We start from the raw sequence: 17457 nt of genomic DNA on the forward strand, positions 1-17457 counted from the left end.
CGCATTTTATCAAAATGCACAGTGTGCAATGAGGACACTGTCAGGATCCCCAGCAGTGTGAGGTCACATGCCAAATAGAGTCTAAGCCGCTTCACTCAATAGCACAATGAGGGAAGTGGCTTTGACTCAGCATCTGACCACACATATGCAAATCGCATGCTTGGAATCACTGCCACTTGCTGCAGGTATATAGGGGAATTAAAACTGTGTGCACACAGCACACTGTCACCTCCAGACAAAACGAACATCTGCACCAGGTCTAAAGGGTCACACACTCTCCATTCCCCCATCCCACATGCTCTGGAAGTTCGCCCCCATCTTATTATTGGGATCTGCACAGATCGGCAGAACGAGCAATTTTATCCTGACAGGGGCACTTTTATTCCCTGTGCAAAATGGAGTGGCAGGTCGCATGGCATTCATTTTCTATGGGGCTACCAGAAAAAGAGATTCATAAGAGAAGCATGATTTTACTACATCCTGCAATTATTGTATATCAGTGAGCAATCCAATGATCACAGGTTCAAGTCGCCTAGGGGTACGAAAAAAATAAGGACAAATTAAGAAAAAACAGTTTTTTATAAAATATGTAAATGTTTAATCAACCTTAAAAAATAGATTATTCAAAAAAAATAACATTGTTAAAAAAAGTCCAGTCTATAAACATATGAAATCATTTAGGCCATACATTAAGAATAAAAAAATCAGAAGACCAGAAATGCCATTATCGGTTGTCACACATGCCCAAAAATGCAATGCTAACCTACAGACGAGCCCTCACAGAGCTCCAACAATGGAAAACTAAAAGAGGATATGGGTCCCAGAAAGTGGAGATACAGAAATATATTTTTTTCCTGTTACTATTTTAGTAGTGATATATATACAGCATTTTATTTATATATATATATATATATTAGAAGGTGGCCCGATTCTACGCATCGGGTATTCTAGAATTTACGTATTGTGTAGTTCATGTATGATTTTTGTTATATATATATATTAATATATATATATATATATATATATATATATATATATGTTGTTGTGTGTAGTTACCAAGTGTTTGTGTAGGGGCTGTACATGTTCTGGGTATTGTCTGGGTGTGGCGGGGGGTGAGAGCGGTGTTGTATGTGTGTTGCGTGTGTTGCGTTGTTTGTGGAGCGCTGTGTGTCTGTAGTGTTGTGTGTGTGTGTGTGTGTTGCACGGTTTGTGTGTGTGTGGTGTGTTTTGGGGGGAGGTATGTTTTGTGCAATGTGTGTGTTGTGCGGTATGTGCGTATATTTGTGTGTGCCGCGGTGTTTGTGTGTTGGGTGTTGTGTGTGTGCAGTGTTGTCTGTGTGTGTGGGTGTCTGTGTAGGGCAGTTGTTTGTGGTTCCCAGTGTGTGTGTGTGTGTGTGGTGTGATGTGCAGTGCGCGCGCGCGCGTATGTGTGTGTGTGTGTGTTGGGGGGAGGTGTGCACTCCCCATCGTGCTCCATCCCCCATGCAGCGCACTCCCCATCGTGCTCCATCCCCTATGCTGCGCACCCCCCATCGTGCTCCATCTCCCATGCTGCGCACTCCCAAACGTGCTCCATCCGCCATGCTGCGCACTCCCAAACGTGCTCCATCCACCATGCTGCGCACTCCCAAACGTGGTCCATCCGCCATGCTGCGCACTCCCAAACGTGCTCCATCCGCCATACTCCGCACTCCCAAACGTGCTGCATCCCCCATGCTGCGCACTCCCAAACGTGCTCCATCCGCCATGCTGCGCACTCCCAAACGTGCTCCATCCGCCATGCTGCGCACTCTCAAACGTGCTCCATCCGCCATGCTGCGCACTTCCAAACGTGCTCCATCCGCCATGCTGCGCACTCTCAAACGTGCTCCATCCGCCATGCTGCGCACTTCCAAACGTGGTCCATCCGCCATGCTGCGCACTCCCAAACGTGCTCCATCCGCCATGCTGCGCACTCCCAAACGTGCTCCATCCGCCATGCTGCGCACTCCCAAACGTGGTCCATCCGCCATGCTGCGCACTCCCAAACGTGCTCCATCCGCCATGCTGCGCACTCCCAAACGTGCTCCATCCGCCATGCTGCGCACTCCCAAACGTGCTCCATCCGCCATGCTGCGCACTTCCAAACGTGGTCCATCCGCCATGCTGCGCACTCCCAAACGTGCTCCATCCGCCATGCTGCGCACTCCCAAACGTGCTCCATCCGCCATGCTGCGCACTCCCAAACATGCTCCATCCGCCATGCTGCGCACTCCCAAACGTGCTCCATCCCCCATGCTGCGCACTCCCAAACGTGCTCCATCCCCCATGCTGCACCAGCATCAGCCTCTCTACCCGCAGCATCAGCCTCTCTGCCCGCAGCATCAGCCTCTCTCCTCCCAGCATCAGCCTCTCTACCCGCAGCATCAGCCTCTCTGTCCCCAGCATCAGCCTCCCTGTCCCCAGCATCAGCCTCTCTCCTCCCAGCATCAGCCTCTCTGTCCCCAGCATCAGCCTCTCTCCTCCCAGCACCAGCCTTTTCTGTCCCTAGCATCAGCCTCTCTCCTCCCAGCCTACCCCAGCCTCAGCCTCCCCCAGCATCAGCCTCTCTCCTCCCAGCATCAGCCTCTCTCCTCCCAGCATCAGCCTCTCTCCTCCCAGCCTACCCCAGCCTCAGCCTCCCCCAGCATCAGCCTCTCTCCTCCCAGCATCAGCCTTTTCTGTCCCCAGCATCAGCCTCTCTCCTCCCAGCCTACCCCAGCCTCAGCCTCCCCCAGCCTCAGCCTCCCCCAGCCTCAGCCTCTCTCCTCCCAGCATCAGCCTCTCTCCTCCCAGCCTACCCCAGCCTCAGCCTCCCCCAGCATCAGCCTCTCTCCTCCCAGCATCAGCCTCTCTCGTCCCAGCATCAGCCTTTTCGGTCCCCAGCATCAGCCTCTCTCCTCCCAGCCTACCCCAGCCTCAGCCTCCCCCAGCATCAGCCTCTCTTCTCTCAGCCTCCCCCCTCCCAGCTTCCCCATCCCAGCCTTCCCCAGGATCAGCCTCTCTCCTCCAGCCTCCTCCAGCACGCCGTGCTCCTCTGCTGACACTCACAGACCCGATCGCATACACTCACTCACACACACACACACACACGATCGCATACACTCACACACACCCGATCGCATACACTCACGCACACACACATTGACGATATTACACATACGCGCTCACACTCACAACATCCGGAGATACCACATGCTTCTGGCCATGTGATCCTCCGGCAGGTCCTGGAAGCTCACTGCACAGTATCGCCGCCGAGAAGCAAGCGATATCCCAGGATGTTGTGAGTGTGTGGATGCGATGTGATGTGTGTGTGAGGTGTGTGTGAGAGTGAGTGTGATCTGATGTGTGTGTGTGTGAATGTGTGTGTGTGTGTTGTTATGTATGTTCCGCCGCTGCAGTACCTTGATGCGCTGGTAACTATGCTACCATGGTTACCAGCGTATCTCGTCCCCCGCTCGCACGGGAGCCCACACCAGCATACGCCGGCCAGCCCCAGCAATGCGAGGGTATGTGTCGGCTGGGTTGGCGGCGTACGCTGATGTGGGCTCTCGGGGGTACAGTACTCACCCAGGAGTCGTGGCTCCGTGACCGTGTCTGTTCGGGGAATGCGTGGGGGGGCAGGGCCAGAGCTAGCGTGCATTGCGTGAGGGGGGCGGGGCGTGGCCGAGTTGCCAATGCCTGCAGGGTGCCGGGGCGAGAGGCCAATCTGTGGGGGGGCGGAGCCTGGGCAAGTGGCCGGCCAATCCGTGTGGGGGCGCAGCCTGGGAGGGCGGCCAATCCATGCGGGGGGGCTGGGCCATGGCGAGCCCAGCGGCCAATCAGCTTTGTGTCACCGTAAGGACACAATTTTGGAGCAAGACAGACAGACAGACAGACAGAATAAGGCAATTATATATATAGATATATATATATATATATATATATATATATATATATATTGGCATGTTGACTATATGTGTGTGGAGGTTTCTGGAATCAAAGAGAAAAAGAGGATTTTTGGTACTCACCATAAAATCTCTTCCTCGTAGCCTTTATTGAAGGAAACCATGCGTAACATGCAGCACATGGAGGCTGACGCTAAGAATACATCTTAAAAAAAATGTTGGCTTCTTCTCAACAGCCTACACATGGGCAGCTGACACCCAGTTATTTAGCTAGTGTCAAGGTAGTAGGACTAAAAAAACCAAGACCACCCAAAGGAAGGTGCTGTGCCCTCAATGAAGACTACAAGAAAGGGATTTTACAGCAAGTACCAACAATCCTCTTTTCTCCGATGCTTCATTAGACAAAGAAACCATGGGATGTCCTAAGCAGTCCTGGGTGTGGAAAACCTAATAACAGTATTGCAGAAGGAAGAACAAGAACTTCTGGGACTTGGGAACAAGGGACTTGTAGTACCCTTCTGCTATGACTTGCATCCATCGATGCAAAGGAAAGAGTTTTACAAAAATGTGGATCGAAGACTAAGTTAAAGTGAATAGCCAGGAGTCATCTGGCCAGGTGTAGGTTGTTGGGGAGGAGCCGATGTATTCTTAGTGTCAGCCTCACGGTGGCAGCACATTGCCCATTGTTTCCATGTCTCCCAATGAAGCACCAAAGAAAAATATTTTTGGGGTTGAAAATATAGAGCCTCCTGTATTTTTAATTGTTTTTAGTTGCTAATTGTATTAGGTCGCCTTTTATAAAGCAGTTTCTATTTACTAGAGGATGTGCAGCAATTTATGGGGGTGTAACGTGTTTTTTGCTGTTGTGTAAAGGGGAAAAAGCCAAACTGTTAAAGAAAAAATGACAACTGCAGCCAAACTCAGTGTGTTCCTGAGACCAGATTTGCTATTTCTTGGAATTGGAGAGCTGGAGCAATTTGTATATTGGGTGCCCTATATCATTGGGGAACACAAATTTGGAACGGAGTGGTATAGAAAAAAAGAAATAAAAACTTCTCCAATCAACAACAAAGGTTGGAGGAAGTGCTCCGTCTAAATTACATAATATAGTTAAAGATCCTTTTTAAAAAAATTAATGACATGACATTAACATGTATTTTTTTTTCTATATTTATAATAAGCAAAAAAAAAAGTAGTGTATGTACGTACCTATGAGGGTGTGGAAGACCGCGGCCACAATGCCGGCTACCACCATACATAGCACCGCTTTTGTTCGGTCCCTCTTGCTGTTGACAAACACAAGCCCTACATTCTTGAAGTCACTCATAGGACCGGTAAAGAACTTCATTAGGGAATATGCCAGGCCATAGCTGGCAAGCATCTCAATGGCATCTTCTTTAACGGCTGCTATTCCTCGATTTAAAGCCTGTGAAAATAGCAAAGCAAACATTAGAAACAAACTATATATACAGTAGGACTTGAAAAAGCTAAATCCAAAAGAAAAAAATGTCCAAATGGGATACAAATGGCATATGGTCCAGCAAGCATTCCATATAAATGAAATGCAAGAGGTCTGCCGACTTACATTATATATATACAGTATAGTAATGCATAGGGTGATGCATAGAATTAATCATACTATTTCCTAAACTTGGGTCATTCTCAACATCTGGTCAATCTCTTTACCATTTCTCAGTATGCTTGTTCCTGCAAGAACCAGTTCATTATGACTAGCACCTTACTTTTACCTAGGACCAGCAATTTATGGTGGGGCAACGTGGGCAATTGCCCAGGGCTTAAATCTGCAAAAGGGTCACAAGCAAGAGCAACAACAATTTGGCCCTTGAAAGGGTGAGGTGGCAACCAGTGTCAGCACTATTTTCAACTGGATGCCAATTGGGGGATATTATTACTATAAAGGGCAGACTGGGGCTAGCTGGGGAATATTATTACTGTATTGGTGCCAGCTAGGGAATATTATTACTGTATTGGGCCAGTTGGGGGACATTATTACTATAAAGGGCAGAATGAAGAACATTATTACTCTATTGGGGCCAGCGGGGGAATATTATCACTGTATTGGGCCAGTTGGGGGACATTATTACTATATAGGGCAGTATGGGGAACATTATTGCTGTATTAGGGAGAGTTGGGGAATATTATTACTGTATTGGGCCAGTTGGGGGACATTATTACTATATAGGGCAGAATGAAGAACATTATTACTCTATTGGGGCCAGCGGGGGAATATTATCACTGTATTGGGCCAGTTGAGGGACATTATTACTATATAGGGCAGTATGGGGAACATTAGTGCTGTATTAGGGAGAGTTGGGGAATATTATTACTGTATTGGGACAATTGGGGGACATTATTACTATATAGGGAAGAATGACGAACATTATTGCTGTTTAGAGACCTGCTGTGGAACATTATTACTGTATTGAGCCAATTGGAGGACACTATAACTATGCAGGGCAGAATGAAGAACATTATTACTGTATTAGGCCAATTGGGGGACACTATAACTATGCAGGGAAGAATATAGAACATTATTACTGTATTGGGCCAATTAGGGAACACTATAACTGTATAGGGCAGAATGAAGAACATCATTACTGTATTGGGCCAATGGGGATATTATTACTATATAGGGCAGAATGGGGAACATTATATTGGGGCCAGCTGGAGAATATTATTACCGTAGTGGGCCAATGGGGAACATTATTACTATATAGGGAGGATAAGGAATATTATTAATGAATGGGGTCAAAATAGGGGACACTATTACTCCACAATAGGTGACATAATAATGTGTAGCAGTCCTATTTAAAAATAACAGCACTGCAGACAATCATTTGTAGCTATAAATGAGAATGTCAAGATTTGAACATATCCGCAATTCCCCAACAAATGAACAAAACATTAATTTATTGGATCAGCACGCCAGAAGAAAAATCATTGTTTCCGGCAATATTTCAGCCGGTAACACAGGCTCTATGCTGTTGATGACATGATACTATATGATATGGGGACAAAGCAAGCATACTAGCCATTGTTCTGTCTCCATAATTCTTCGGCAGCCTGTGTAAAGAGCCAGGAGCAAAAAAAAAGCGTCTTGAATATAGTCAATTTGCGATCGTTTAAGTTACGGAAATGAGCCATGTAAAGTGCACCAGAAATGTTTCTATGTGATGGTGCAGTGTGTTAGCATTTGTAGCCTGCACATTTTCGAGATATATAAATTTAATACTACACCCCACAAGCTGGCAAAATGAGTCCATTAACTTAAGTTGCCTACATTGATAAGAAGGAGAAAGCCTATTCCAATATACAGTGTTGTACTGCAATTTCTAATATACTGAATGATCAGCGTTCCAATGGGAAATGACTGGTACACTAATATCATATCAGATGATCAATGCGCCAACATATTCTAATGTCATTCCATGACCAACATTCTAATATCGCACCAAAGGATCAACACTTTGGTGTCACACTGAACGATTGACAACCTGATGTTACATGAATATATATGTATAGCCAAAACAAGCTCGTGGCTTGCCATAATATTCAGCGTCATTGGTATATATATATATACACACATTTTTCAGAGCAGCACCGAGAGATTATAGTCGGGTGCAAAAATCCTTCGCAAACAGCATCCTACCGTCCTTTCAATATATTCAAAAAAATCAGAAGGCAGTATTCCATTTTTCTTCAGGTTTGTCTTTCTTTAATGGCCCATAACACAGGACGTTTCGGTCAGCAACTGAAATATCTCCAACAGCTGATGGGGTGATGGAAGATTGGTAAATTACTGTCCTTTAGACTAATTATGCTTTGTGTGAATATTTATATTTTGCAAATCTATATATATAATTGCCTTATTCTGTCTGTCTTGCTGTCTGTCTGCCTTATTCTGTCTGTCTGTCTGTCTGTCTTGCTCCAAAATTGTGTCCTTACCGTGACATGTCCTTACGGTGACAAACAGCGGATTGGCCGCTGGCCTCGCCCTGGCCCCGCCCCCCCGCATTGATTGGCCGCTCGTCTCGCCACGGCTCCTCCCCCCCGCACGGATTGGCTGCTCGCCTTGGGTCAGCCCCCCCCGCACGGATTGGCCATGTCCTTACGGTGACAAACAGCGGATTGGCCGCTGGGCTCGCCATGGCCCCGCCCCCCCGCACGGATTGGCCGCTCGGCTTCACGGATTCGCCATGGCCCAGCCCCCCCGCACGGATTGGCCGCTCGGCCTCACGGATTGGCCGCTCGCCTCCTCCCCCCGCACGGATTGGCCGCTCGGCTCCGCCCCCCCCCCCCGCACGGATTGGCCGCTCGCCCAGGCTCCGCCCCCCATACGGAATGGCCTCTCGCCCCGAGGTGAGCGCATCAAGGTCCTGCAGCGGCGGAACACACACACACACACACATGCACATACATAAGAACAGACACACACACATCAGATCACACTCACTCTCACACACACCTCATACACACATCAGATCGCATCCACATACTCACAACATCCCGTGATATCGCTTGCTTCTCGGCGGCGATACTGTGCAGTGACCTTCCAGGACCTGCCGGAGGATCACATGGCCGGAAGCATGTGATATCTCCAGATGTTGCGATTGTGTCAGCGCGTATGTGCGATATCGTCAGTGTGAGTGTATGCGATCGGATGTGTGTGAGTGTGTTCTGATGTGGGAGTGTGTGTGTGTGAGTGTATGCGATCGGATCTGTGAGTGTCGGCAGAGGAGCATGGCGTGCAGCACAGCTGCTGGGACCGCCCACCGATGGGCACAGGGAGAAGTGGGGTGTGTGTGTGTGAGTGTATGCGATCAGATGTGTGCGTGTTTACTGTCTGATGTGTGACTGTGGAGCACGATGGGGAATGCGCAGCATGGGGGATGGAGCACGATGGGGAATGCGCAGCATGGGGGATGGAGCACAATGGGGAGTGCGCAGCATGGGGGATGGAGCACGATGGGGGGTGCGCGGCATGGGGGATGGAGCACGATTGGGGGTGCGCAGCATGGGGGATGGAGCACGTTTGGGAGTGCGCAGCTTGGGGGATAGAGCACGATGGGGAGTGCGCAGCATGGGAGATGGAGCACGATGGGGAATGCGCAGCATGGGAGATGGAGCACAATGGGGGGGTGCGCAGCATGGGGGCTGGAGCACGATGGGGGTGCGCAGCATGGGGGATGGAGCACGATGGGGAGTGCGCAGCATGGGGGATGGAGCACGATGGGGAGTGCGCAGCATGGGGGATGGAGCACGTTTGGGAGTGCGCAGCATGGGGGATGGAGCACGTTTGGGAGTGCGCAGCATGGTGGATGGAGCACAATGGGGAATGCGCAGCATGGGGGATGTTGCACGATGGCGTGTGCGCAGCATGGGGGATGGAGCACGATGGGGGGTGCACACCTCCCCCAAAACACACACACCGCCACACACGCACTGCACAACACACCACACACACACTGGGAACCACAAACACCGCCCTACACAGACACCCACACACACAGACTACGCCGCACACACACACAACACCCAACACACAAACAGCGCGGCACACACAAATATACGCACATACCGCACAACACACACATTGCACAAAACATACCTCCCACCAAAACACACACACACACCCCACACCCACACAAACCGCGCAACACACACACAGCGCTCCACAAACAACGCAACACACACAACGCAACACACAAACAACACCGCTCTCACCCCCCGCCACACCCAGACAACACCCAGAACATGTACAGCGCCCTACACAAACACTTGGTAACTACACACAATATCTATATATATATATATATATATATATATATAACAAAAATCATACATTAACTACACAATACGTAAATTCTAGAATACCCGATGCGTAGAATCGGGCCACCTTCTAGTGTATATATATTTGTGTCCTATTTAATGTGCACCATGAGACGCATTAGACAAATACCATATCTCACATATGTCCACTCCACAGTGGGTTAAACTAGGAGGAACAAAGAGCTCCCAGCAATTAAGTGCTACAACCTCTTCATTGCATTGGTCAGGAGGCAGCACAGTTCTCCAGAGCCATTTTTTAACTTGAAATACATTATTATTAAAGTTGTTGTCCGTTGTTGTGTTGAAAGTCTACAGTCACTTTGTCATTACAACCTTCTAAATCCATATAACACGCTAAGTCAGAATTCTTCGGTGTTGATGCAATTTGCTTACTTCCGGCCACATTCTAACTAGACCTGCTCGTCCGTGCTCAATTCACATGTCTAGTTGGCACATGAATGCATGTAAGTAAATCATATTCTTGCAGTCACGTGCCCACCTGGACTTGGCATCGACACTGGAGAAATCCTGACAGCGCACGGTGTGCAAGTGCTGTAGGATTCCAGAAGTCTGCAGACATCCGAGACAAGAGTGGACAAACCCTTCTAATCATCCAGTAATAAACTATGTGACCCTTCACCAGAGGTGCACACCCTTTTCTGGTCTGAGGAGTACATGCTAAGACTAAACCAGGTAGTGTTGCCATCTGAGACGCATATTAGAGGTATATGCCATACATGTCTGACAAGAGCCAGTTGGAGTTTCTCTGCCACCTATGGTGAGAATGTGGCTACTCTTATCGAGTGTGTGTACTCCAGGAAGAAAGAGGATATGAACGGTGTAATACTTCACTACTCTCATAGAACTTGAAAGAAGTAGCCACAAAGACACAGGAATCAAGACACCCCAATCTGATTAGGTGTCGCACAGCACAGCATTGCAAGCCGCATGTGACTGCATATTCTGCATTCTTGCCCCGCAGGATATAAATACACTTTGTAACTTGTCAGACACTACATTTTCCTGCCACCTACATACATAGTATTTTACATAGAAAACCCACCAACACAGGAGGGAATACACGTCAGCCATAAATTATACACAGTATTGATTAAGTCTAGACAAAGTGACTACAGAAAAGAATAAAATGATTGATTTGGTTCTTCGATTGTTGAATGCAAGAATGGAGGCAGAAGTATAGTGACTTTATTATATCAACCCGCAATATACTGCATGTATCTTGTATAATAAAAATACTGATTCCTAGCGGATGTGTGGTTGCGGAAAAGTGCATATAATGAATGTGCTTCCGATAATCGTCTGTGGTTCTATCATATGGACTCTGATCACCAATGCGATGTATGGATCCCCAACTACATATTATTTATTTATAATGATTACTTATATAGTGCTATTAATTTTTCAGCGCTTTTCACACATCATCATCGTTGACCCCATTGGGGCTCACAATCTAAATTCCCTATCAGTATGTTGTTGGAGTGTGGGAGGAAACCGGAGAACCCCAGGAAACACAGACGGATGCCATCTTGGTGACACTTTAGGGCTTGATGAGGATTTGTGCCCAGATTTTAAAAGCAATACTCATCAAATCTACTAACATTGGGTAGAATCCATATGTGCATCTAAAGAACATAGCAGAAAATAAAGCTGCTAGAATGGCTCTACCAATCACCTAACCTGAATTCAATATGTAATTTAAGGAAGGAACTAAAGCTTAGAGTTCATAGAACGAGGCCACAAAACCTTCAGGATTTAGGTCTCTTTCACATGTCCGTGAAAAACACACACGTTTTGAGTGCGTAAGGCCCTCCGTGTGCCATGATTTCGGCACATGGGTGTTCTCCATGTGGTATCCGTGATAACATGCAGAGGACAAGAACTTTCTGCTCCCCTGTCCCTGGCACTGCTGTCCGGGGTGCTGATGTCTCTGCTCTGTGGTCTTCGGCCCTGCTGATTTCCTGTGCTGCTGCTTCCGGTCCTCAGTGCAGTAAATATGCGATGAGCATAATGAGTGGGGGTCGGAAGCAATGCAGCAGCGGCAGAGACAGCAGCGCTGGAGAAGGGGAGTATAGAAATTCATTTTATTTCACAGAAACGTGTTTTTCACAGGTACAAGTCACACTGATGTCACATGGAGCACATCTGTGCGGTCTGTGTGACACCCGTGTTGCCAGATAAAAATGGACAGGTCTACGTGTGGAGCACACAGACACACATATGCAGCACATGGACACACGGCCCATGGGAAAACACCCATTGATTTTAATGGGTTTACGTGTGCCCGTGTCTCCGGTATGTGTGAAAACGGATGTCACACGTACCGGAGACATGGATGTGTGAAGGGAGCCTTAAAGAGTGTTTGTGTGGAAGAATGGGCCAAAATGACACCTAAGCAGTGCATGGGACTAGTTCCTCCATACAGGAGGCATCTTGAAGCTGTTATCACCCACAAATGCTTTTTACAAAGTATTAAATAACTTTCAGTAAATGTGTTCAATACTTTTTTCCTGTGTCCTTTCTCATTATTACACATATCTTAATTTATGGACATCTATGGTTTAATTTCTTTGCCTGTGTGGATTGGATGGGTTGTTACCAACATCTGGTGAGAAATTCATGTTACTAGCACCTTTAGAAATATATTTACTTAGAAAATTGGTGACGTGTTCAATACTTATTTCACCTGCTGTATGTGTTGGATTTGCCAAATTTGTACGGGTATGTGCACACAAAGAATTTGGTCCAGAAATTTCTGCACCATTTTTGCATCCCTTGGCAGGAAAAATGAAGCGTAAAATACACACATTTTATGCCCACGTTTTTAACGTGTTTTTGGTGAAGATTTTACCTTACTCACTAGTATAGGTGAAATCTGGAGCAAAAACGATGAAAGAATTGACATGCTGCAGACTGAAATCTGCAAGGAAAAAATAAGCAACGTGTGCATGAGACGTCAGGAATCTCATTCACTTTGCTGGAATCAGGATGCCCTTCAGGGTTTGTGACAAACAGGCTCTAACATTTGGATGTAACATTGCCATTCACTGGTGTAGTAGAGGGGAGTTTATCATCTGACACCACAGAATGGGATATCAAAATGATATCACATTGCACAAAAGGGAACCTGTAAGTACTGGAGCACTTCTCATCCACCTGGCACCCTTTACAACTGCCCTAAGGCCACTTTACATAGCAGTATGTCAGTCATGATGGGTTTCAGCCAAAACCAGGAGTGGAACCTTACACTGGGGTCACACGAGCGTGTGTTCTCTCATGCGAGAGAATGGGCCCGATTACGCTAATGACACTGATCAGTCTCTACTGTGAGCGTGAGCGGAGTGTCATTAACTGTGATCTATTCTCTCGCATGCGTTAATCAGAGCACATGTGACGGGAAGAGGGAGAACTGAATTTCCCCATCTTCTCCATTGTCTGTGTCGGTATAATGATATCTGAGTGCACTCCAATGTTTTACATACACCCATAGACTAAAATGTGTGTGCATGATTTGATACATGCTGTCACTCGCAGCACGCTGTGCTCCTTTTCTCATACCTATTATGAAAAAAACGCAGGTTGGCAGTGCGCCACAGTATAACACAGGAGCGAATGCTATACGATAAAACATCGGGTACCACTCTTCTGTGTTATATGAGGTGTGAGCGATCCCTCAGAGAAAGTATCACGGAAGTATTTGTATTTATATGGTGTTTTGAACTCATTTACTTTTTGGCTCACAAATGCTGACACATGAAAGCAGCCATTCTCATCAATTGGGTCACAATGATCCCATATGTCATGTAAAGAAGAATTACCTGGCCAATTACTACACTGGCAACAGTCTAATTTGCTTTCAGTACACCCTTTGGATCCGAATTCTCAAATACAAATATCAAAAAGCAACTAAAATATCCATCCAGCCCAGAAAAGAGAAAGTATTATATTCACATTAAGCAGGTGAGCAACTTCTAATGCACAAGAATGTTTCTAGATCTTTAAAGGGAATCTGTCACCAGGTTTTTGCACATAATCTATGAGCTTTATAACAGAGACAGCGATCCTGATACTAGCCGTGTTTCGCTTACTGGGGGTTTACTGTAGTTTTGATAAAATGACTGTTTTATCAGCATAAGATTACCGTATTTTTTGCTTTATAAGACGCACCAAATTATAAGACGCACCCCCAAATTTGGTGAAGGAATAGAGAATTTTTTTTTAATAAATGGGGTCCGTCTTATAATGCCAGTGTCCGTCTAACAAATCATATAGAGTATATGTCCCTCATAGCCCCCCATCCTAAAATTAGCCCCTTAATCTGGATATGGCCACCTTATATTGAATATAGCCCCCTTGTGCTGGCACACGTCCCCCAGTGATACATGTCCCCTATTGCTGGCACACGTCCTCTATGGCTGGCACACGGCCACCTGTGGCTGGCACATGGCCCCTACGGCTGGCACACGGCCCCTGTGGCTGGCACACACGGCCCCCTGTGGCTGGCACACACGGCCCCCTGTGGCTGGCACACACGGCCCCCTGTGGCTGGCACACAATGCCCCCTGTGGCTGGCACACACTGCCCCCTGTGGCTGGCACACGCGGCCCCCTGTGGCTGGCACACGCGGCCCCCTGTGGCTGGCACACATCACCCTGCTTTTAGTAAAATAAACTCTTTCCTTACCTTCTCCAGCACTGTGCTCCCTTGTGTCCCCCTCCTTGGGGTTGAGCTCCGGGCTCCTGCCTGAATTTCCTGGTTCACAGTCCCGGTCATGTGATCGGCACAGCAGAGTGAAATCTTGGCCTGCATGATCACAGCACCAGGAGGGAGACCGGGGAGACACGCAGGAGGAGGTAAGTAAAGAGTTTTTTTTATTTTACTATGGGCAGCAGCATGGGGGCCATATCTAACACAGGGGGGCATGTGCGATCAAAGGGAGTCGCAGGGACATATAATATGCACCGCTCCCCCTGCCCATCGCCGCGGTGCGGTTTCAGCACCACAGTGATGGACAGCGGCTGTGCATATTATATGAGATCAAAGGCTCCCTCCCGCAGCTTTACAAGCCTCTACCAGCCTCCACCAGCCCCCTCAGCACCGCTCCAGAGCGGTCCCCACCTCCCCTGGACCCTGAAGTATATAATCCGTACATTCGGTTTATAAGACGCACCCCCTACTTTCCCCCAAAATTTTGGGGAAAAACAAGTGCGTCTTATAAAGCGGAAAAATACGGTAATCACTACATCAGGGGTGGGTAATTAACTGAAATACTCAAATAGCCCGCTATATATAGTATGAGCCCCGACATAGCCGCCTACATAAAGACACCCATACCATACACACACGCATATTATATATATAGTGGAACCTTGGATTACGAGCATAATTGGTTCCGGGAGTCTGCTCTTAAACCAAGTTACTCTTATATCAGAGCTGATTTTCCCATAGAAAATAATTGAAACTCAGACAATTCGTTCCACAACCCAAAAATATTTACTGTATTTATACAATCTTATTACAGTAATACAAAATAATGTAATGTGTTCATATAAAATTATTACAGTACATTAATACAAAATACTGTACATAAAGCAAGTTAAACTGCACTTTAGCTTACAATAAAATTGTTGGTGTGCGAGAGGTACAGCATAAGCAATATGCTGTTCTGGTTAGCAGAAAGAAAGTACAATATTGTATCCATAAATGTAAATTGATAGACATGCTATATAGTATATATTGTACTGTACAATGGTATACTGTATACAGTACATATATACAGAAAGTTACCTCCAGAGCGGGTCAGAGCGTGGTGAGAGGACAGAACAGGAAGTGTGCACGGTGGGAATTTGCTCTTCTTGCAAAGCATTGCTCTTAAACCAAGTTATACATTTGTAAAAAGCTTTGCTTGTCTTTCAAAACGCTCTCAAACCAAGTTACTCTTACACCAAGGTTCCACTGTATATATATATATATATATATATATACACACATACATACACTGTACTTTTCAATTTAGAAGACACAACGGATTATAAGACGCACAGCACGTTTAGAGGACAGACGGTAAAAAAAAAAATATATATGGGGTCCGTCTTATAATCCAGTGGTGTCTTACTGGGGGAGGGGGGGGGCAGCTGTAATGGAGCAGGGTCACAGGAGACAGGGGCGGTTGTGAAGTTGGGCGATGCTGTAGACAGTGCGGTGGATGTCCTAGATGCTCGCTGCGGACGCTGTGAGGCAGGAACATCCTGGATCTGTCGTCAGTGCGGGATTCAAATAAATGGCGCCCAAAGTCAGTGTGTGCGTAGATTGAGTTATCGGCTCAATGATGAGTTGAGATCGCATCTGCGCACACGCCACCCACCTCCAGGCGCCATTATCCTTAAGTCCGCAGCTGGGAGATCTATAAGCCGGAGGCGGAACATGCACAGATGAGGTCTTGGGCCGAGAAAAATACGGTGTATATATATATATATATATGTGTGTATGTATATATACATCCATACACACATACTACCCCCACTCCCTTTCCCTGGGCACAATGGACGTGATGTAGTGACATCATTGCATCTGCTGTCTCATTTGCAGACACGGATTGGTGGTAAAAGGAGCCGGCGGTTCTGTCCTTCACCACTGTATTCACTGCTATCTGCATCTTCAGGATGCTGATAGTGGTGATACCAGGACTCGGGTGGGGGAGGGCATGATCTCTCCTGTGGTCCACTGTTTTCAGCAATATGGCTCAATCTGCGAGCCAAACAAAAATAGCCAGAGGACCAGATGTTGCTCACAGGCTATATGTTGCCCAGTTCTGTACTAGAGGATTAGTAAACCATTTAGTTCTCATTTTTCTTAAGCTCTATATAACACAGCCTCACCACTGATTGGCAGCTTTCTGTGTACAATGGTGCATAAGTAGAAAGCTGCCAATCAGTGGTGTGGGTGGAATTATACAGAGCAGCATGGGGTAAGCACCACAAGTCCTTTCTAGGTAATTTTGCAGAGAACTATAGTTTTGATAAAATCACTGTTTTCTCAGCAAAAGATTATCCCTAGAGGCCTAGTAAACCTGCTGCTATATAATCCTGTATATTCATGAGCTCTGTATAACCCCCCCCCCCATTGACAGCTTTCTGCCTACACACAGTGTACACAGAAAACTGTGAATCAGTGGTGTGGGCGGGATTATACAGAGCTGAGCATTCAGATACCTGAAGCAGATAAAACAGTAATTATCAAAACTGCAGCAAGCAGCATAGTAAGTGATTTATGTCAGAAATCGAGGTCCCTGCCCCTACGTCAGGCTGCTCTCAGATGTGAATACATTAAAATACAGCAAGTGAGTCCTCAAGGGGTTAACTGAACTGCTGGATTAGGTCAGTAACAATAACAGTAGTTGTGGACAGTTAGCAACATGACATACATGCAAGAGATCATCGTTTTTAGTTATAACAAGGATGTAATACAGTGGTTTACACATAAGCACACACTGAGATTTCCTACAAAAAACTATTTAAAGGTAATGTACCCTACTTCAAATATTAACAATATGATCACATTATCTATATGTCAAGTCCATAGCATAGTTGTAATACGGCCAAAGCCTTGGTTAATTAGCCAGGAATAGTGCCGGCTAACGCACCCACAGCCCACAGTTTTTCACAGTTATAAAGCCAAAGGCTAC

At 46.7% G+C, this 17457-nt stretch overlaps 1 protein-coding gene across 1 annotated transcript in view; it reads right to left on the reverse strand.

Moving 5' to 3' along the window:
- Nucleotides 1–17457, reverse strand: part of ANKH (ANKH inorganic pyrophosphate transport regulator) — a 195957-nt gene that overhangs the window by 64423 nt on the left and 114077 nt on the right. The window contains exon 2 of the mRNA XM_075314873.1: nucleotides 5115–5331. Coding sequence (XP_075170988.1) covers nucleotides 5115–5331 — 217 coding nt within the window. The remainder of the gene's footprint in view (nucleotides 1–5114; nucleotides 5332–17457) is intronic.

Source organism: Anomaloglossus baeobatrachus, chromosome 6 (genome assembly GCF_048569485.1).
Source record: "Anomaloglossus baeobatrachus isolate aAnoBae1 chromosome 6, aAnoBae1.hap1, whole genome shotgun sequence".
NCBI classification, from domain to species: domain Eukaryota; kingdom Metazoa; phylum Chordata; class Amphibia; order Anura; family Aromobatidae; genus Anomaloglossus; species Anomaloglossus baeobatrachus.